The sequence below is a fragment of the Urocitellus parryii genome, chromosome 12 (assembly GCF_045843805.1).
Source record: "Urocitellus parryii isolate mUroPar1 chromosome 12, mUroPar1.hap1, whole genome shotgun sequence".
Lineage (NCBI taxonomy): Eukaryota > Metazoa > Chordata > Mammalia > Rodentia > Sciuridae > Urocitellus > Urocitellus parryii.
Genome location: NC_135542.1, coordinates 78,433,929 through 78,457,114, shown reverse-complemented (window position 1 = coordinate 78,457,114; position 23,186 = coordinate 78,433,929). Strand labels below are relative to the sequence as shown.

Genomic DNA, 23,186 nt, shown 5'->3' with positions numbered 1-23,186 from the left:
GTGAGCCAAAATGAACTTTTATTCCTCTAAGTTGTTCTGATTACCACTGTAGTCACAGCAACAAAGAAGACTAATATAAAGACTGGTACCAAGAAGTGGGGTCACTGCTATGACTAACATGGCCATATGTTTCATAAGTTTTTGGAACTGGTTTATGGGACAAGTATGGAAAAGTTTGAAGATGCAGGCTGGAAAAGCCTTAGAATGTTGTAAGTAGAGCATAATGAGTAATTCTGGTGGCAGCTCAGAAGACAAGTATACTGATAGGACTGCAGACAGTAAAGACTGTGCTCATGAGTTTCAGAGAGAAACTAGGATTCCATTGAGTATCAGACTAAAAGCCATTTGTGGTATATTTTGTTAAAGAAGTTATCTATGTTTTGCCCATATCCTGAAACTCTGTGTGAGGCTCAATTTATAGGTGATCAATGAATTAATCTGTCAGAGGAAATTTCAAGGCAGCACAGCATTCAGGCAGTGGCACAGACTTTTCTGGCAGCTTATAACCAGGTTTACCATAAGAATTAGGAGCAGGAAGAGCTGAAGGATTTTAAAAATTTGCAGTTTGGTCAGAAAAGTGTCAAATTGGGGAAAATACAGTATGACAGTTAAAAGAGATTAGAGCCACTAAAGAGATGCTAAGTACTTTGCACAGAAACAATAAGAGTTTGCCTTAGAAATTTGCAAGACCAAAAAGACCACACCCATTATAAGCTCAGGGTGTGACAGTAAATCTCTTTAAGAAATCATGGGGACATGTAACTTTCACAGGGTGCCCAGAAAGTTGTTTCCTCAGTATTCATTTCACCAAGCTCAGCCACCCAAGCACTCAGAGGCCTTTTTAACATTGGTCCAAGGTGTCTTGAGTACTGCTGGAGCTGGCAAAGATCTTTACATCATCTACAAGATATTTTTTCTGCTGGAGTATAGGATGCTGGAATTAGGGGGTCATGGACATGTCTACTGAGATTTCAAAGGAAGACCTGATAAGGTTAGGGAATCCTTGTGGCTGCCTAAGAGTGTAGGAAGCTGTGAGATAGAAGCTGAAACTGCAGTGGAAACCACCTAGATAAGAAATGCCAGTAACATGGACAGGCCACAAGCTGATGATAGCTTCTGGCTGTTCATAGCTAAGAAGACAACCAAGCTAAGAGAGATGTTATGAGCACTGCGACAAGGCCAAAGAAGTGGGATTGCCAAGCCCTTTGAAGAGAACATCTTGCCACCATGTTGTCCAGATACTAAATTTGGAGCTACAGAACCTAATACCTGTCCTGGATTTTGTCTTTCTTTCTATCTCTTCTTCTATGCCCCTGGTTCGTTCCTTTTGGAATAAGAATGTCTACTCTGTGCCATTGTATATTGGATATATGTAAAGGGCTTTTCATTTTTACAGGGATTACAGCCAAGGGTTTACCTTGAGTCTCAGATGAGACTCTGAATTTGCACTTTTGAGCAATGTTGGGACTGTTAAGACTACAGGGACTCTTGAAGATGGATTGAATTTATTTTGCTTTGTGAGCTGGACATGAGCTTTCAGTGGCCAGTGGAAGAATATTATGGTTTGAATAAAAGGTATCCCCCTAAAAGCTGCTATATTAATGCAGGAACATTCAGAGTTTCGATGATGATTATGAGACCTGTAACTTAATCAATCTAACCTAGTTTGAAAGGACTAACTGGGTGGTAACTGTATGCAGGTGGGTTGTGATTGGAAGAGACTGATCACTGGGCACATGCACTGGGTGTGTTCATCTTTCCTGCAGCCCCTTCTCCTCTCTTTCTGCTTCCTAGCTATAATGAGCTGAGCACATATATCCTTTACCACCAAATGTTCTAATTCTGGGCTTAGGATGTGGACTTAATCTCTGACATGGTAAGCCAACATAAACTTTTATTTTTCTAGGTTATTCTGGTCAAGTATTTTGAACATAGCAACAAAAAGCTGACTAACAGGCTCTAATACAGTGATAGCAGGTGATTTCAACACACCTCTCACCCCCAATAAATAGGTCATACAGACATTAAAGCAAAACTCTTCAAACCTGTAAAATTTTATTAACCAATGGACTTAACAGATATCTATAGAATATTTCATTCATCAACAATGAGATTCACTTTATAATACTAAATTATTGTCCATTTATGTATAATATGTCAAAATACATTCTATTACTCTATTGTAATGTGTATCTAAACAGAATTTTTTTCAAAAAAGGATTCACTTTCGTCTCAGCTGCTCATGGAATGCTCTCCAAATTAGATATTTTAGGATACAAAGTCTTAGTAAATACACACACACTAAACAACAACAACAACAACAACAACAAAACCCCCACAAAAACCCTGAGATAACTCCTTCCATTTTATCAGATAATAATGGGATGAATTTAGAAATAAATAGCAAGAAAAGCTACAAAAATAATTTTAACATAGGGAAAATAAGCACACTTAAATAATGAATGATTCATAGAAGAAATGAGAGAAAAAAATTCCAAGAAATGAAATGAGAATAGAGATACAACATATCAGAATCCCTGGGACACTATGAAAGCACATCTAAGAGGAAGGATGATAGCACTGAGTGCCTACATTAAAAACACAAAAACACCAGAAAATTCCCAAACAACCTGATGTTACATCCTAAGGCCCCCCCCAAAAAAGCAGGGAAAACTAATTCTAATACCAGCAGAAGATAGTAAATAATTAATATCAGAACCAAAATTAATGAAATAGAAATAAAAAGATAATACAAAAGATTGATGCAACAAAGAAATGGTTCTTTGAAAAGATAAACAAGACTTATAAATCCTTAACCAGGTTAATGAAAGAGACAGAAAATCCAAATCAACAAAAATAGAGATAAAAACAGAGATACTATCTCAGACATTAGAGAAATCCAGAGGATCTATAAAGACCATTTTAAAAACCTGTATTACAATGCATTGGAAAATCTAGAAAATACTGAAAAATTTCTAGACATATATGTCTAGAAAAAAAAGGACACAAAAACTTAAATATTTGAAGCATTTAAGTTTTTAATACAAAGCTTTCCATCAAAGAAAAGTCCAATTTCAGATGGATTACCACATGAATCCTACAAATACAGAAATACAAATGGACAGACTTTAAAGAAGACTATTGATCCTTCTCAAATTATTCTATGAAATACAAAGCATAGTGGGACACGGAGAACACAACCCATTCTGTGAAGACAGCATCACCCTGATACCCAAACCAGATAAAGGACATATTAAAGAAAGGAAATTGGAGATCAATATCTTTGATGAACACAGATGCAAAAATCCTTAGTAAAATTGTAGCAATCTCCATTTAAAAATGCATTAAAAAGACTGTAGATCATGATCAAGTTGGATTCATTCCAGAAATTCAAGGTTGGTTCAACACTCAAAAATCAATAAATATAATTCACCACATAAACAGAATTAAGGACAAAAAATGACACGATCACAACAACAGATCCATAAAAACCTTTGATAAAATTCAGTACCCATTCATGTTAAAAACAATGTTGAAACAATAAAGAGATGAAACTTACTTTAACATTATAAATGCTATATTTATAATCCAAAGAAAACATCAGCTTTCAGCTTTCCCCCTAAAATCAGTAATAAGACAAGAATGTCCACTGTGCTCACTGCTATTAAATATAGTTCTTGAAATTTCTGCTAGAGCAGTTAAACAAGAGAATGAGTTGACAGGCTATAAATAGGAAAACAACAAACCCAAATCATTTGCAGATTATAGGATTCTATATTTAGAAGACCCCAAAAAACCTCTACCAGAAAACTTTTGGGGTTAGTAAACAAATTTCCTATACATGAATAACAAATGCAAAATAATCAGGAAAAATAATTTTGACTTACAATAGACTTAAAAAAAAAACATAATAAATCTAACCAAAGGATTGAAGATCTCTAATTGAAAATCACAGAACATTAAAGAAAGAAACTGAAGATCTTTAAAGATGAAAAGGCATGGTGTGCTGGCATATACCTATAATCCCAGATAACTTAAGAAGGCAAATACAGAGGATGACAAGTTCAAAGCCTGTCTCAGCAACTTAGTGAGACTCAGCAAATTAACAATACCCTACCTTAAAACTAAAAATAAAAAGATTGGAATGTAACTCAGTATTAAATTGCCCCTATGTTCAATCCCCATTACAAAACCAAAAACAAAAAACCTGATCAAAATTCCAATGACATTCTTCATAGAAAAAAAAGTCCTAAAATACATAATGAACACAATTCAACCCCCCAACAAAAATAAAAAGCAAATAACCCAATAATTTGATCAATAAATGGGCAATGAACTAGACATTTCTTAAAAGAAGAAATAAAAATAGCCAACAAATACATTAAAAAAGTTTGATGTCATTAGCAATAAAGAAAATGGAAGTCAAAACTACACAGATTTCATCTCAGCCCAGTTAGAATAGCAACCATCAAGAAGATAAAAAAAAAATAATAGTAAGTGCTGGCAAGGATATTGGGGAAATGAATTTTTACTTATACATTGTTGGTGGAACTAAAATTAGTAAAACATTGTGGAAATAAGTATGGAGATTCTTCAGGGGACTAGGAATGTATCCAACATATGATCCAGCTGTTGTACTCCCTAGTGTTTATCCAAAAAAACTGAAATCACCATATTATAGCAATACAACATTCCAATGTTTATAGTAGTGCAATTCACAAAATTCAAGTTATGGAAGTAGGCTATTTGTCTGTCAACAAATCAATGAATAAAGAAAACAAGGTATATATACAAAATGGAGGGCTACATAGCTATAAAAAAAGAATGATATTATGTCATTTGCAGCAAAGTGGATGGACCTGGAGAATATCATGCTAAGTGAAGTAAGCCAAACTCAAAATCCAAAGTCAACTGTCATCTCTCATATGTAGGAGATAGAGAGAAAAGAAGGAGAATCTCTCAAAAATATAAGGGAGACCAATAGAGGAGAGGAATGAGATCTGGGGGGAGGAAAGAAAGGATAGAAAGGGAAAGAATTGGGGAATAAAACTGACAAAATTATCTTAAATACATGTACAAATATACCATAATGAATCCCATCTACATAATTATAATGCACAAATGAAAAAATATATATACATATAAGTAATCAGAAAGAATATTGGAGGAGATGAGGAAGGAGAAGAGGTAGAAGAAGGATGCGAGTACTGGGAAATGAACTAACGTTATTTTATATCCATATATGAATATGCCACAGTAAACTCCAATATTATATATAATTCACTGACATTAAAAATAAAAGGATGAGATAAAAATGAAAAGACTATAGAAAATCTAAACAACTGTATGAAACAATTTAAACTGATTAACATTTAAAGAATACTATACCCAAACTTCAGAATATATATTTTCAAAAAACACACAAGGAACATTCATCACATTTGAATTTCTGCTGGGTAATTAAACAAGGTTCAAAAGTTTCAGTCATTTTAAAGAACTGTAATAATACAGTATATTATCTACGATGACAACAAAATTAAGTTAGAAACATAACAAAAAGGTACCCAGAAAATCTCCAAAATATTTAGAAATTATCAAACCTCTAAAAAATCCATGTTTCAAAATTTAAGTCAAGTGCAATTAGAAAATATATTCAACCAAACAATAATGAAAACACGATATTTGAAAACCTGTAAAATACAGCTAACAACAAGGCATTGGCACCAAAACAGGCACATAGAGCAATGGTACAAAATAGAAGACACAGAGACAAACCCACTTAAATACAGTCATCTCATACTAGAAAAAGGTGCCAAAAACATATAGAGGAGAGAAGAGAGCCTATTCAACAAATGGCACTTGGAAAACTGCAAATCCATAGGTAACAAAATTAAATCAGACTTTTATCTTTCATCCCTGAACAAAACTTTACTCAAAGTGGATCAAGGACGTAGGCATTAGACCAGAGACCATGCACATACTAGAAGAAAAAGCAGGCCCAAATCTCCATCATGTTGGCTTACGAACCAAATTCCTCAATAAGACTTTTAAAGCACAAGAAGTAAAATCAATAATCAATAAATGGGATGGTATCAAACTAAAAAGCTTCTCAGTAAAGGAAACAAGAAGGAGAATAGAGAGCCTACAGTGCCATCTGCACTTCAGATTAGAGCCTTAACCTCCAGGATAGATGAAGAACTCAAAAAACTTAACACCATAAGCAAACAAATAACCAATCAATAAATGGGCAAAGGAACTAAACAGACACTTCACAGAAGAAATATGATTAATCAACAAATATATGAACAAATGTTCAAAATAACTAACAATTAGAGCAATGCAAATCAAAACTAAGATTCCATCTCACTCTAGTCAAAATGGCAATTATCAAGAATACAAGTAACCATAAATGTTGGTGAGGATGTAGATAAAAGGTACACTCTCACATTGCCCTTGGGATTGCAAATTCATGCAAACACTTTGGAAAGCAATATGGAGATTCCTTAGAAAACTTGGAACAGAATCACCATATTACCAAGTTATCCCACTCATTTGCATATACCCAAAGCACTTAAAATCTGCCTATTAGAGCAGCTACATCAATGTTTATAGCAGCTCAATTCACAATAGCTCAGCTATGGAACCAAGCTAAGTGCCCTTCGACAGATAAAGAAAGAAAATATGGTACATATACACAATAGAATATTACTCAGCAATAAAGAAGAATGAAATTATGGCATTTGCTGGGAAGTGGATTGAACTGGAAACTATCATGCTAAGTGAAATAATCCAATCCCAAAACAATCAAAGGCCAAAAGTTTTCTCTAAAATATGTGGATGCTGACTCACAATAGGCAGGGTGTTGGGGGTCCAGGTGGAGTTTACTGGATTGGATGGGGTGTGGGGATAAGTGAGGGAAGATGGGAATGGGAAAGAAGAGTAGAACAAATCAAACATAACTTTCCTATGTTAATATATAAATACATGACAGTGTAATCCCACTTTATGTACAATCACAGAAATGGTACTTATACATGTATGTATATGTCAAAATACATTCTATTGCCATGTGTTAACTAAAAAATGCAGCAAAAAAAAAATTGTGACACTGAGGTAAACCACAGTTTCTTAGTTTTTTTTTTTTAAAGAAAAATACACTATTAAAAATTTCATAAATTGAACTTTTGAATAAACACATAAAAGGTTCTACTTGTTGAATAGTGTATTAAAAATAAAGCACACAACCTAAAAGAAGATCTCAAGAGTGTGTGTGTGTGTGCGTTGTATGTGTATTTAATGAGGATCCTGTACATAGAATACACAAAGGACTTTTAAAGCTTTATAATTAAAAGACAAACATCCAACTAAAAATAAGTGAAAACACTTGGAAAGACATTTCTCCAAAGTAGGTAAGAAATGGCCACAGGGGGAAAAAATGTTCAAAATTATTAGTCATCAGATAAATGACAATTGTAGTCACAATATACTAATATATACATTGGAGTGGCTAAAATCTAAGGCTAGATTGACAACACCAAATGTTTGGGAGGGAGTGGAATGACAACTATATCATCATGGTGGCCAAAATCAGGAGCAGCCCAAGTGTCCATTAATAGGAAAATGGACATGTAAAATGATGATTCCATGGAGGACTACTTAGCAATGAAAAAGTACAATTTATAGAGCCATGCGTGAATACAGGCAAATCTCAAACACATGCTGAAAGATGATGAGCGCAAAACACTGCTCACTGTAGGAACACATGCATATGAAATCCCAGAGAGGCAAAACTGATCTAGATATGAGAAACAGAATGTCAGAACAGGGCTTGCTTCTGAGGGATGGAACTGACAAGGGGCATAGGACTTTCTGGAGTCATAAAATGTACACTAAAAATCTCAAAATCTCACTGCCAGTTTAGCCAAAATGAATCCATTTCTCTGCTTGAATCCAGGTATCAATATTATAGCTCCTCCCTGCCCAGATACCAAGTGACACTGGTGAACTGGAAGATTTGAGAAATATTCTCACTGAAGAGTTAGCATTTCTCAATTTTGTCACCAAGCAGTAATTTAATTTTATAAATTGGAATTATAAAATACTTATTTGAAGTGGATTCCGTTTACATAATCTCAAAACAACAAACAGTGCTACTATTTACATGAGAATAAGGTTAAAGATTCCTCCCAGCACTAAAAGAAGTGCTTCTCTCTGAATATACTTTGCTTGCTGGCTGGCTGAGGAATACATAACTATTAGGCTTCTAATTTTTGCTTTAGCTGCCAGGAAGTTCAGAGCCAAGTTCAGTGCTCAGTTTAGTGATTAGCACCTTAGCCCCCTGATATATTAATTTTTTTCTGGGACAGAGGGTGTAAAAGGTGGTATTATAGTATCCTGTTCATATTGTGAACCACTTTAAATCATCTGGGGAAAATAGTGACATATAAAACACATAAAATGCTGGCCAGTTTGACAAAATCAAATATTTTTTCAGTCCAGATATAAACATATCATGCTTCTTTTATCAAAAATAGTTGGATTAGGAAGGATTTTTACTGTTGCTTAAATGAGCCTTCTGCAAAAGGTATGTCACTACCCAGCCAAATAAATGATCTAATGATGTAAAAAAATCATCACTTTAAAATACAACTTACTGATAGGGAAACACTTCACTTATATCTAATTGTAAGGGTTAGACTTGAAGAACCAATGTAAAAGTACGGAATATGCATGTTAAGAGTCCCTCATGCATCATAGATGGCATGAGAAACTTAAGTGCACTTCATTACATTCTTAGGATAAAGGAAGAAACCAGATCAGTACACAAATGTGCTCACTGTTACTTTTCTGCAATAACTAGTGTCGGCTGCCTTTATTTTTTATCAGCGGGATAGGATATCTTCTGCCCCTTCTCATTTAACAAAGCCATACAACCTTGGACCTAAGGAAAAAATAAATTGTCTTTATTCCCAGAGGGAATATTCTAATGTAGCATTAATCAAAACAAAATGAAACCCAACCAACCCCCTCACCTGAGCTGCTTCACTGTTCATGGATCCCATCAGCTTGTCCTCTTTTGGCACTCTTCTCCATGTGGCCAAGGACTCAGCACTTCTCTCACTGTGAACTCTTTCTGCTGACTTTTCTTGCATCTGACTAACTTGCTTTGTCGCAGCCTTTTGTGAATCAACCTGTTGGAGGGAAGTAATGATTTATTATGAATTTTTTTGACATTTCAAATTCTTTAAAAAAAATCCTAAACTTGCCACACTATAACAAAGACAGAAAGAGGGAAGCAACAATGAACATCCCTGGAAAAATACTGTGGTAGCAAGATCCAGACCCTTTCTCATCAATGGGACAAGAACAATTAAAATTAATGTCACTGTTAGGCATTCTTTAGAAATTATCTCTATAGATAACTTGCTTACTGAAAACCGGCATTTTTTTTTTTTTCTGGAAAATTGTCACATTTTTCACTGCATGTGAATTCATTATTAACCTTTGCTGGGGTGGATCCAGTATATCTTTGTAGTTTAATTTCTTATTAATTAAAATCTTAGTTTTCTCTAGTTGAAGTGAGTCTAATTAATGTGAGAGTAGAGAAGGAGATGCTGCTGCTCCTTGCTTTTTGCAGGTAGTTTAACCTGTGAGCAAGATGAGTAACGGTTCATGTCATCTAGTACAGTGTGCCAGTACCAGAGGTTAACTTCTGCAACAAGCTTGCTGTCTCTAAGGTTTGTCTTTCACACCATGGTGCTATCTGGGGGATGGCTGACTCTCAATAACCTTGAAGAGACACAGAAATAGAAGGGCAGATCCTACAATACAGCTGGAAGATTGAAAGCTACGTGAAGGTCCTTATGTGAAGTATTTGTTCAGCAGTTTCATGTTTACAGCAGCTGAAAGTGCCATCACCTTTTTTCATGGGTTAAATAGGGAGCAGAAGACAGGAACAGCACAAAGGGAAATAATGGAGTAGCCAGTGCCAAGACAGAGAATAAATTACATTGGCTGGGCAAACAGAGCCTTAATTTGTAGTCTCTCGATTTTTAGCTTCTATTGCCAAGTGTGTTCATTCCATCCCTTTAAAATATGCTGGTGTTTTGTGGCTAGCTCTAAGTTGTCACAACACCATTCTTTATTTCCACCTCCTCCCGGATCTCAGCTTATCAAAGAATGGCAAAACTACTGCCTTTCAGTAACCTGCAAATTGGAAATGTTTCCTAATCACTCAGGGATTCTTTATTTCACCACTCAACCATCTCAAACTACTGGGAAAATTGATGGGTAACCATCTTCTGAGCCACTCTTCCAATGACGTCATCTTGGTAATAAATGTACTATCATACCTCTAGTGAGAGACAAAGGGTCTCCTGAGGTGTTGCACACTGATCCTCTGAAAAGACTGGCTTAGTAAACATTGTGAAAATGTGTTCTGTATTATAAAGAATTGAGATATTTCCCCTCCATCTTTACTGAAATATAATTGACAAATAAAAGCTATGTATTTAAGGCACATGCTATGTTTTGATATACATATACTTTGTGAAACTGGCAAAGTTAAGATCATCAACTTGTGATAACACATGGTATTTGTCTTTCCCCCTCTGGTTGATTTCACATAGCACAATGTCCTCTTCCACATTGTTGCAAATGGCAGGATTTCTTTCTTTATGGATGGATAATATTCCACGCACACCATTTTTCTGGGGGAAGAGGGGTACTGGAGGTTGAACTCAGGGGCACTCAACCACTGAGCCACATCCCTGCTCCTATTTTGTAGGTTTATTTTAATTTTTTTTAGAGACAGGGTCTCACAGAGTTACTTAGCACCTTGTCGTTGCTGAGGCAGGCTGTGAACTCGTGATTCTCCTGCCTCAGCTTCCTGAACCACTGGGATTATAGGTGTGCACTACTGTGCCAGGTTACCACATTTTATCTATAGATTTATTAGTAAAACCATGTTCTTTCTATACCTTAGTTATTGTAAATAATACTATAATAAACAATAAACAAAATGTACTTAGTGAAGCAAGTGCTGCAATAAATTAAAAATAGGTACTGCAGAGACCTCTAAGACATGATTATTTCACTTCCTTTGGAAATGTACCCAGAACTGAGATTAGTTGAAATATCATTGAGGATTTTAGTACCTCCTGTATGCTAAGCATTTTAGGTACCAGTTTTCTCACCAGGAGCCTCTGACATAAAAGTAAAATATATTCAGTTCTCTGTGATGGTTCCTGGTGCACATACTGTCATTGGTTGGATGGTTAGGCTTCATTGCCATGAACTCTTCTAGATGATAAACAAACAATATCCAGTGTATGGGATATTTCTAATTCTAGGGAAACTTAAAATGATGAGAGAAAAGTGGGATGATTATGTTTAATTCTTAATTGTGAACAGAGTATAACTTTCTGTTTCTCAAGGATATGAAAATACAGAAAACAGCTCAGGCACTCCACATATTCAAACCAAAGAACACTATCCAAATACGTGCCATTTTCAAAAAAGTTGCTATTCAAAATAAAGTAGATTTTATTTAATTTTCCATTGAAAATTTGTACTGTTTTCTACAATCAAGCATACTTCTAGACTCCTAAAAAATCAATAAAAATGTGCTTCTGATTAAGAATTTGTATTGCCACTTTTCTCATATACATAAACTAAATGGGAAAACAAATTAATAGAATTATTTTGAGAATTAAAGCTCAGGAAAGAATTTTGAAAATTACTATTACTAATAATACACCTTGGATTTGGTGTGGAAAACTCAGATTTAGGGTAAATGAAGGAACAAACTTACTGCCTGAAATGCAGGAGAGCTTGAACATTTTTACTCTTCTACCTTATTAAAGATGTGAGGAAGAATGAGTGGCTCATTATGCCCAAGTGTCTACACCATTACAGTATGGATTCAGGCACCTCAATAAGGAGAGACATATTGATAAAACTAATAAAAGGATCTACCAGTTCTTGAAGTAGATTATCCAAGGGTTGAATTTGGACCTTCAATAATACTATTTTCCAATTTGCTTTGACATTCTCATCTGGGAATTCTAGAGTTTTAGTTCACCTCAATAAGTGTTCATACTAAAATATGGTTTTCTTCATTGAATTTTGAACATTATATTCCCGTGGGGAATTGGGGTACATTAGCTCATTGTGGAGACCATACTTTCCAGGAACATGGCCCTGAGTTCCGTCTATTGGATGTGTATGCAAGTGCATACACACACACATACATACATACACACACACACACACACACACACACACACACACCTCTGTGGGTAGCATAAATAGACTCCAGCAGCCCTGATGATAGAATCTTCTAATTTGATTGACAGTGTGACCACAGGAGCTGCCAGAATTACTAGCAAGTGACACCAGCTATACATACCATGATTTTGATTGAGGCAAATACCCCAAAAGATTTGCTTTTCAAGAAAAAAAAAAACTATCAATTTCTTTACTATCTTGACAAAACTTCATTTCCAACTGAACTATAGTAATAGTATTTGAGGACTTCAAAAGGAAGCCTTGAATTACTGGGAACAGTTTATGATACCTAGGAAAATCTATTAGAAAAATATCTCATTTTGCTTTGCAAAAAGATGTCATAAGTGTGCTGCAATTCTTATTAGACTCTAACCCAAACGTTTTTTATTAAAAAGGCTAAATTTTCCTTAGTGTAAGTTTCAAATTTTTTGAATGAAAGGACATTCATAACTTCTTCCCTTTGAATAATGAATCATAGAAACATTTTATTTATATCTGTATTCCTCTTTGGGTCCAATGATTTCTTTTTAAGTATCTTTGTAAAAAAAAATACAAGTGCAGAGTTTATTCACTAGTCTGTTAACTAATTACAACAATCCACATACAGAGTAACAAGAAATATTTTATAATAATAAGAGGATTTTATGACAAAAGAAAAACTTGGGGCCATGTGGTTGATTTCATTCTGGCTCTAAATCATTTTTGTTATAGAAACAATCAACTGTGGAAATCATACTACACTTGTATCATTTGCAGGAATTAAGCACAGGATAGTTTATATTGTTATACTTTGCATTTGGAAATTTCCAGGAAACTGTATTTTATACTATCATTAAATAAATTTGTGCACAATATAAAGTCATTAATAATTAAATACTGATCTGCTGTGAAATATATCTTAACATCTATACATTGGTCTGATCACACTGTTAACCAAAACTAAGGTCTTAAGAATGTTATTCTTAAGTTATTAAAGTGTTTTCTTTTTTACTCATAACCAAAGTGTTCTAATCAAAAGTAATAAAGTATTTTTTATGGAGCTCACTGGCAAAAATGTTTTATATTCTATTCTCTGTATATAAAAATGGTTTCATAACAAACACCCTTTGAATCTGATGAAACTGAAAATTCTGGTGGATAATAATCAGAGTTTTATATCAGAGGATATAGTTATTGGTTTTTAAAATGGCTTTTTTATATTTCAATTAAGTTTATGAAACTGAAAAACTACAAAAAAGGAAAAAAACTCTACTTAAATTAGTGTAGATTAAGTGGTGACCATTACTGCAAGGGAAATACTATGTCAAGGAAATGGCTCTTGGAAAAGTGATAAAAATACAAAAGTCAATAAAACTGTTAAAATAAGTCTCAGTAATTACCAAGATCAAAATCCAGTGGCTTTTTATTAAACATGAACTTTTGTTCTGCCTTCTGCAATACGTAAATAGTGCTGACAATTGGTTTGTGAGGCACTTGCTACAATAAAATGTAATTGTATCATGAGAGAAAGGTGACAATCAGGAGATCATGAAAAAATTACATATTCTCACTGGTAGTTAATTAGCCATGCAAAACCTCCTCAAACAGATATTCTCTTCTATTAGGAATGATTACTATGCAGGCCTACAGATGTCAATACCACAGTCATTCAAATACTTCTTTTCCTACTAATTGAAGGTTGTAAAGCTCTGGTGCCAAGGTTTTGCTTCCAAAGAGCTAATTTATGACTAGAAGGATATTTTATGTCTTCAGTTGCAGCAGCTACAAAATTCAGCAAATCAGAACCATCTGTGCACTGATACTTGACTCACCATTCATCTCGCAGCCTATCAGTCACATTAGTTTGCATCCTGCATTCTTGGCTCATGAACACTTGTGATGATCCAAAGTTCATAAGAAATATTAAAAATGAATGGCATCCTGACCTTACCTTATTGTACATGCATCAGGAAAAAAAAATGCCCTTCACATTTTTTTTTTTTTTTTTTGCATGTGGACAGAGTCAAGAAAGAAATGGATATTTAATTACCTGTCCAATAATATTGCTTACAGTAGTCTCAGGCCTATGCCGAGTGTAAAGATTGAACATTTTTTTAAATTTTTAAATCCTAATTCTTTGTATCAAGTTCTAATCCTTTTTTCTTTTTTAAAGAATGAAGCAAAGGAAGATGGCTGAATAAAGGAGGAGGCTTGATAGCTCTTTGTAAAAAAGAATCATTTGAAAGGATTGAAATATCAACCAATACAAATAACATCTAAGAATATTATCCAACACTAAATTATGGCTAAACTGGTAGGCAAAAACAAAGGGCAAAAAACTGAAGAAAACTCAAAGAAAAGAAGCAAATAAAGGCTCTCATGAATCAAGTCTGATCAGACATCAGGATGGCTTCATTTCCTTCACAGGACACAGCAGGCTACAGATCCTACACTAAGGTCAACCACCTCCTTGGTGCTGAGTTAGGGGGAACAGGAATTAAATATAATGAGCAAAGAACTGAGTTGTAAACAACTTCATTTGATAGAAAAGTTTTACAGAGACAGTCCCAAGATTTTTACTTACTTTTTTATTGGGAGGAGAATACACACGTGTCCTCTGGCCTTCAGTGGAAAACTCCAGTGGTCCTAAGGGTATTCCACCAGGATTCAGAATTTTCTTGAGCATTTGATAGTCTGGCTTTTCATTGTAAGCTAAACTATAAACACATGCTAAAAATTCAGCTATTTCACCTGTGAAGTATTAAATTGTTTACATGTAATTCATATTGGCAAGATTAGCAAAACCTCAATAACCTTAAAAATCTTTCTATTAAGTTCTCTCTTGTACATATATCCTCATTAAACTAAAAATGAACAATCCAATAAAGACCACTTTTTAAATGATATTAAAAAATGACTTAAATATACCTACCTACAGATTTGACTTAATGGGATAAACCTTTTGCTGTTATGTTTACAGTCATCTAATCTTATGGGAGGAAGCAAATTTTAATATCATGTAGCTACTAAGGACTATACAAAAAGTATAATATTTCAGACTTGCTTCATACATTGCTTTATTTTGAACTTTAAAAATTCAGTTAAAAACCAATGTAATTTTTTATTAGCTTCCTGACTTCAAAAGGAAAAAAAATCAGTGAAAATTTTAATTGAAGATTTCATTTTTGAAATTGTAACAAAATATTATAGAAATAATCTTGAGTTCCATGTTTTTAGCAAGGATTCAATTCAGACTGCACAAACCCTCCCTCAAGTCCTCCATACCTAGCTAGCCAGGTACAGTCACAACACAGTCTTGATTTTAGTTCAGAAGGATAGGATAAGGAATTATCAACTCTTATTTTTTCTCTAAAATAAAACATATTCACATGGTTATCCTCCATCCCCTAAAAAGTTTGTGGACTACCAGATTTCATTTACATTTTTTTTTATTTTTATTTTTTCAGTACTGTGGATGGAACCTAAGGCCTCACACATGTTAAACATGTGCTACCACTGAACTATACCTTTCAACCCAATAGCTTTTAAATATAAGTAGCATTAGTAACCAAAAATTACAAACATAGCTGCATCAAATTATTTCTAGTTTGCATTTTTGGTTTTGGTAGAGGTTAAATCTAAAATTGAGATAGAAGTAGTGGTAATATCAGATACTACTGAAAAACTGGCAGACTTTCATTTGTTCATAGAGCTGTTTAGATATGCCTTTCCCCTTCAAAAGATATTACTGACCCAAACACGAATATCATTTAATCTCTCATTTAGTTGTTTATGCACCACAATTGGAAAATGTGGAAGTAGTCATGAGAGGGCAAGACTGGTTTCCTAGTAATCCTTCCCTTCCCCTCCAGGCCCACTCCACTCAAGGGGAAAACTGCAGAGGCATGGGTTTCACTTCCAATAGGGAAAAATTCCAAAAGCTATAGTTATCACCCCTTTCTCCCTATTAAAGTGAGAGTGACCACTTTATAGACTCCAGAGCTATTTTCATAAACAAAGTTAATGTGGCCAAAATGAGAACTCTAGGCTCTGCCTTTTTTTTTTGAACCTGGACAATTGAGCAATTACACACTACATTTTTTCTTTTTCTATTTATGAAATGCATCAACCTGTGCTATCTAGCATTTGGTCAAACACATCTCTCTTAAGTAGCAAATGCTGCTGTTTTATCATCACATTTATAATAGGTTCCTGAAACCCTGGGGTAGGAACATCTAATTCCTAAAGGAATGATTTAAAAAAAAAAAAGATTGAATTTCATTCACTACCATTTTAATGGAATTATTCAGTTGTTCTTTGGTCTTTAAAAGTGGTAAGCCAAGTATGGTATATATTACAATTCTGTTAACCAGAATATCCCAAATGGAGAAGAGAGCTGAGTTTGTGGGAACAAATCATTGTTGTAAGACAATGGAAACTCCTGGCACTCCACCAACTGATAGCAGCTGTGCTGCAAAGCCTTCATGGGACTGAGGTTTGGAAAAATGAGGTACCAGTGAGGTAGGAGAGGGATAAAATGAAAAGAGCCACTTCTATTATAAATTATTATTATAAACCTGAAGCTTAGACTATCATGATGTAGTACTGATTTAAATGTTAGCCTTTCAAGATCTGGATTTATTGTATTAAGTACATTTTTTAATTTACTAGCATATTTCTAGAGCTATAAAACAAAATGCTTTGAATAGGATGAAATTATGATATTCTTGAATCACCTGCTTTTTAAGCTAGTGAAATATTAAGTATCATTACTGACTATCATTTCAAAAGATAAAAACTTTTGAAGTTATTATTACACTGGGTTGGACATGCATGCTGCAAACCTCTTGACTATTTTATTTAATAAAACATCTTGGTAGTAAATGCTTTGCAAGGCCGTTCCTTTTTCATAGCTGGGCTTCTTCTAAGCACAGCCTCCCAACTTAAGAGAATGTCACTTAATATTCAACATTGTGTGCTTTAGGAATAGAAATCTGCATTTTATAAAAGCAGTATAGACTCGAATAAATGGCTTGTACTAAGGAACCAGGCGTGCCTCCTATCTAAATTTCTCATGTGATTCAATCTTAATTTATCTTTAATGAAAGAAGCATTTATCTTGAACAATCTAGAGTATCTGAACTTTCTTTTCCAATCCAAACCTAAAGGACATATAATTTGAAAAATAAATAAAAATATCTTTTTTTTTGTCTCATTGAGTAAAACAAACTCTATGACTTGGCAAAAACCCCAATTTAAGAATATTAGCCAAAAATGAATATTATCATTTTGTTCAAAGCTATTTCACATAGTCACAGAAACAAAAGTTTTATCTTGTAACCCATCTCCCCGAATAAGAGAGAGTCTTTCCTATTTGGCACCCTTCATCAGAAGAAAAGTACCACAGAATGGGAAAGACAGAAGACTCACATGGGGAAAGATGTAAAACTTAGAAAAGAGAAATGGGAAGCAGAACTGGACCGTTTCTCTTTCATTTCCTTTACAAACGAAAATTTTGGTTTCTAGTCAAAGAAGGGCTGTGAATATAAGTTTAAGATGACTTAACTCTACTTTTCAACTCTCAAATGGGCACTGATGCTACGTGACCTTAACTAGAGGTTCGGTGTAGAAATCTACTCTGAGAAATCAGTTAAAAGCTAACCTTGACATTGCCCGATGTAAACAGAGATTAAGATACATTTTGCTAATCTGACTCTAAGAAAAAGCAAGTGTGATTGCAGAGCTGGTTGGTTCTTTCACATAAAAAAAAAACTGAACTGTAAAATAAGTACTAAATAATGTGTCATGTATCCATAAAGAAATGACAGAAATCTGGGTAATTCTGAGTTGACTTACTATTTTATACTGATAATATTGTCAATTAAAAAACTCCAAAAAGTTCTGTATGAACTTAAAAAAGAAAATCCTTTGTCAAATATACCTCCAAATTCCAAGATCAGATACTTTGCTCATCAAAAAATTTGCCAGTTAGGTTAGGGTGTAACCCAGGTCTACAAAGCATTCCAGTGTTTAATGATGTGTTTTTTTAAATAATTGATGAAAAGTAGTCTTTCCTTAGGTTGACTTTATCTTCTTTCAACAATACATAGAGAAGCAAACTAGAAAACCTTAATCCTAGAAAAACCAGATGCAGATGATGATTTAACCTGTGCATGATTCTCAAAATATGTATTTTAAAAATGCAACTGACAGAGGCTTGAACTCCACCTAAATAGTATCTTACAGGGTCCTTGTGTTCTAATGTCAGTGATGACCTAAACATTCTCTTCTCTAGCAACCTATCTGTAACCCTGAGGAGTTTCTTCCCACCCTGTGCGAACAGGAGTAGGTGAGTTAAGCAAAAACTACAAACAAGAATGACAAATGTGGTGACCTGAAAATCACAAGATAAAGCAGAAGTTATCATCCGACTTACAGCAACTGCTTCCAGATGGAGCCCACTTCAGCACTGACCCAGGCAGCTCATCCAACAGACTAAAACAAACAGAGGAAGACACAGTGAATCTGCGTCCAATTCTGTGTTCACTGTTTTAACTAGAAAACAAAACTGTAATTCTATCTTGGTAGGTCACCAAAATTATGACTTTCATTGGTGTTTTTCACCCACCTGTAATAGATTGGAGGATACATAAAAGTGAAGGAGATCCCTTCACTTTCACTACCCAATTTTATACAATCACCTAGAAACTAAACTATGTAGAATTATAGTATGAATGATTTAATTAATTAAAGTATATATATATACACACACACACATAGGCATACACATATACACGCATACACATTTACACATATATACCCACACGCATATATAAACATACATACATATACACACATGCATATACATATACACATACATACATATACATACATATATAAATTCAGAAGTAGGGGTATTATGATTTTTTTCTTAAAAACAAAGGAAAATCATATAAAAATATATCTGGATTTTGAGGACATTTTTTCCTCAGGTATTTACTATTGGAGAGGCATATATTACTTATTCATGTATATTGTTCTCCATTGGGCAGTATTTTATGCTATCCTAAGATTAAACTGGTTAACAAGAAATTCTTGAAAAAAAATTATAAGCACTTTCCCATGTTTTAGGCTAAATAAGCACAACTCTCTTAAGTTGTTTTTGGCACAAATATATAAATATTCAACTAAAATTACTGAAAATGAGTGAATAATTCACAAACTCAGGCAAAGGCAGAATAGCAGCAATAAATGCACCATTTTAATTTCATCCTATCTTGGGGGAAACAAAGGGGTTAAGAGAAGTATAATGTTATGGTTGAATATACAATCATGCCCTTATGAAGATATTCCATGCTATCCCTTCTTAATAAGTTTAATAAATAATGACTATGTATTACAAACCATAAGAAGTTTGAAAATGTTTAAAATGTTAAACACTGAAATGTTAGAATTCAGTTTATCTGAGTTATAAACTTCACAATGTAAGTTTACTGGCCTACAGGTTTACATTATTAATCAAACCACAATGAAGGTATATTAACATATAAGAGTTCCCCAAAATGTAAATGGAGGTTATGTTTGACTTATTAAAACCTTGAGTTTTATATGAAACCTTAATATTCTGAGTATACATGTGTAGATATATTCATTATGGATCCTACAATGAATGCATCTATATATACATATTGACACAAACTAAAACAAATCATTAGTAAGTCCTCCTGAAAGTAAAACATGCATATACTCATTCAAATTAAAATGCTAGCCTTTGAAATAAAGTACATTATTCAAATTAGGTAAACTGAGTTGAAAAATTGGATATAAAAATGCCCATGCATACCCATTATTGTTTTTTTTTTTTTTTTTGTACTAGGGATTGAACCCAGGGACTCTTAACCACTGAGCCACATCCCCAGCTCCTTTATATATTTTATTTTGAAACAGGTTCTCACTAAGTTGTTAGGGCCCCACTGTTATTGAAGCTGGCTTTGAACTCGTGATCCTCCTGCCTCAGCCTCCCCAGCCACTGGGATTATAGGCATGTGCCACCATGCCTGGCTATTATTTTATTAATAATAATAATAATAATAATATTATTGTAATTGTGCTCTGACTTGACACATACATTGGAGACCATCAGTTATATGAGGATTAATACAGACACATCAATTACCACAGTATATAACTGATTAGATGGTTCTAATATTTACTTATATGAATGTGTCAATTTTGGGTAAGGCACTAGGATAATCGAGATTCCAAGTAAAAAAATATTTCACAATATGTCAGTATTTATAAATATCAGCTGTATTATTGTGAATCTGCAGCAGTCTTTCTTCCTTCAGAACTAATTCTACTCTGAATTTGAAGATTGATTTCTATGGATAAGCTACCCCTTTTAGTACACTTCTGTTGTGACTTGGCCTATTTAAAACTTAGCTGCCTTTTCCAAATGTGATATTGTATCTACAGATAACTGCAGCATATCTTAGTATATAATGAAAGTCTGGTTACTCTGTGCCACATCCAATTGACTTTCGTGGGCCTGACCAGTAAGAGAATTGTAAAATAGTAACATACTCTAAGTTTGACCTAATTCTTTTGCTAACAGAATCAGGTAATAAAAATTGAATGTAGAATATTAAAAATGTTTGTGGCTACAAGATTATCTCATATAAATGGCTCACATAAAATTTTTGTTTCTTCCTTAGGCAACAGAACATCCTCTGGAACAGGAATAAGAGGTATATTGGTCTCACCTTAAAGATAAAAGCCCAAACTGTCCCATTTCACATTGTTGCTCTGCACAGTTAACATCAATCACACTGAGTTCAGACTACTTTTATACACTTGTACAATGCTAATTTGAAAATATTCTTCTTTGAAAACACCACCACCTACAATCTAAGCTCTGGAAAACACCCTGTAAAGGAATGGATATTTCACTTTATATTTTGCATTGCAATTCAAGTACATGTGACTTTATAGGTGTTATCTTAATGCATTTTATGTTTGTTTGTTGTTAAAAGTATTTTTCAATTAAAGAAATGTACTTGGTTGTCATAGTGGATGAATGGCAATCCTGAGATATTAGCTCCCTTTACTGTATCCCTTCAGACCTGTTGTAGTAAAGGATGGAATGCTTAAAAATTTGTACTTTGTTTTAGCAGTCTGGACAGCCACCGGGTCCTTCAGGTTCTGTTCCCAGGGAAGTTTCCCACATGACCACCGCAGCATGCAGTAGCCGAGGATTTCAACGTCACTTCTTCTGGACAGGGCTACAGGAGTAAACATTAAGAGGGGGGATAAGTAAGTCCTTGAGAAAAAGTGAAATCTTTGAGTGAACTACTATTGATGAAATATGGAAAAGCCAAATAGGAGAAGTGTTTTGTTTGTTCAGCTGGAGCAAAACTTAAAACGCCCAGGCGTTTGGCCCCAGTCCACAGACAGGCAGTGACTTGTTGCTGCTGAAAGTCAGGGTCAGTTTCCTCACCTCCTCCAACTTCATCTTTCCTTAGTCTGGCCTGTCACATGAACTTGATCCCCATGGCCTCTGACATGATCCAGACAACCCATAACCCGGCACCAACACTTTCTCAAAGAGCCAAGCAGTAAAACAAAGAAATAAATGTCTGCAGCTAAATTGCTAACATATGTTCCAGGAAGTCCATGGGGTCTGCATTGGTCATGCAGAGACCCTTTGAGTGCAGACTAAACACTGATGGCCTTTCCTGTTTTACCCACACTGGTGGCAGCATTTGAAATTGGAAGAATATGACAAAACTGCCATCTAGTGTGCAGTCTTAAACAGGCTTGTCTGGGGATTTTTCAGTTACATGAAAGTATAATTAAAATAGGTCCACTGCTTTGGATGCACAATTCTACAATGTTACAGATATTATCTTATAATTAAGCAGCTCTAAGCTAAAATTCTAACCCCAGATCCTGGAAAGAAATCTAAAGGTGAGATAATGGATGGGTCCACGGGAGAGAGGTGGTGGGGAGTGAGTGTGAAGCTACATAGAGGTTCCCCAAATTTAATACAAGATGGCTTTTCATTTAAAAAAATACACTCAAAGAACATTTTCATGGCCCTGTAAATATCATTTATATCAAATCATTAAATGCTATAAAACTAATGTCATCATGATTTTATATACCTGTGTTAAAGTGCCTCTTATCAAAAGACGGACAATGAAACCTAAGAAAGGTGTCAAACATAATTGATACTTGTTAACAAGTCACTGGAATAATGATTGCAACATCAGCAAATACCCATAAAATAAACTCATTTTTAACAACCATTTCAAACTGTTATAAAAACAATAGACTAGTATTTATATTTCTACCACTACTTGAATGTTCATCTGTGTAAGAATAATATAACCTCCCAAGACCAATATGTGACTGTTAAACCTGCTGTAAACAGGTATCCTGTTTTATTTTCTTTCATTAAAAAACTCTGAAAAGTCACTCAGTAAACTTAGTTTTTAATTTAAAAAGTCATCTACTAAGAACAATGATGCCATCAGGTTGCAACTACTTTTGGTTACCTTACGTAAGTAGTTATAAAAGCAGAAGACGAGATCAGCTCTTACACGTACTCTATCTTAACTGCTATTAGAGTATTGGATTATTAAAGGCCCTTCAATCCGGAAGAATGTTACAGTCCCATGGGTACCATTTACTTTCTGCACAAGCTTCAACAATGTCCTAATGCAAGACTTGGCTCTTGTATTAAAATAAAAACACAATCTCTACCATGCTGTTCTACAGTGATTTCTTTAGTAATAAATCTCCCATTAATAATGGAATGGTTCCATTTGTACAGATGTGTTCACAAGTCTCTTTTCCATTATGGCAATTCCCGATTACCACCACTTAAAAAATGTTCACATCCTCTAATTTTCAAAAAA

General features: G+C 34.3%; 1 protein-coding gene across 3 annotated transcripts in view; it reads right to left on the bottom strand.

The window, feature by feature from the left end:
- The window catches only part of Vrk2 (VRK serine/threonine kinase 2), a 100,972-nt gene that overhangs the window by 7,323 nt on the left and 70,463 nt on the right, over positions 1-23,186 (bottom strand). For 2 of the 3 annotated variants that reach the window (XM_026408787.2, XM_026408788.2), the window contains exons 9-12: positions 21,428-21,548; positions 18,704-18,762; positions 14,852-15,018; positions 9,033-9,191 (exon numbers count right to left, since the gene is read on the bottom strand). In XM_026408787.2, the coding sequence (XP_026264572.1) occupies positions 9,033-9,191; positions 14,852-15,018; positions 18,704-18,762; positions 21,428-21,548 (506 nt within the window). Of the gene's footprint in view, positions 1-8,837; positions 8,942-9,032; positions 9,192-14,851; positions 15,019-18,703; positions 18,763-21,427; positions 21,549-23,186 lie in introns of all 3 variants that reach the window. The other variant, XM_026408789.2, reaches the window with a different exon arrangement.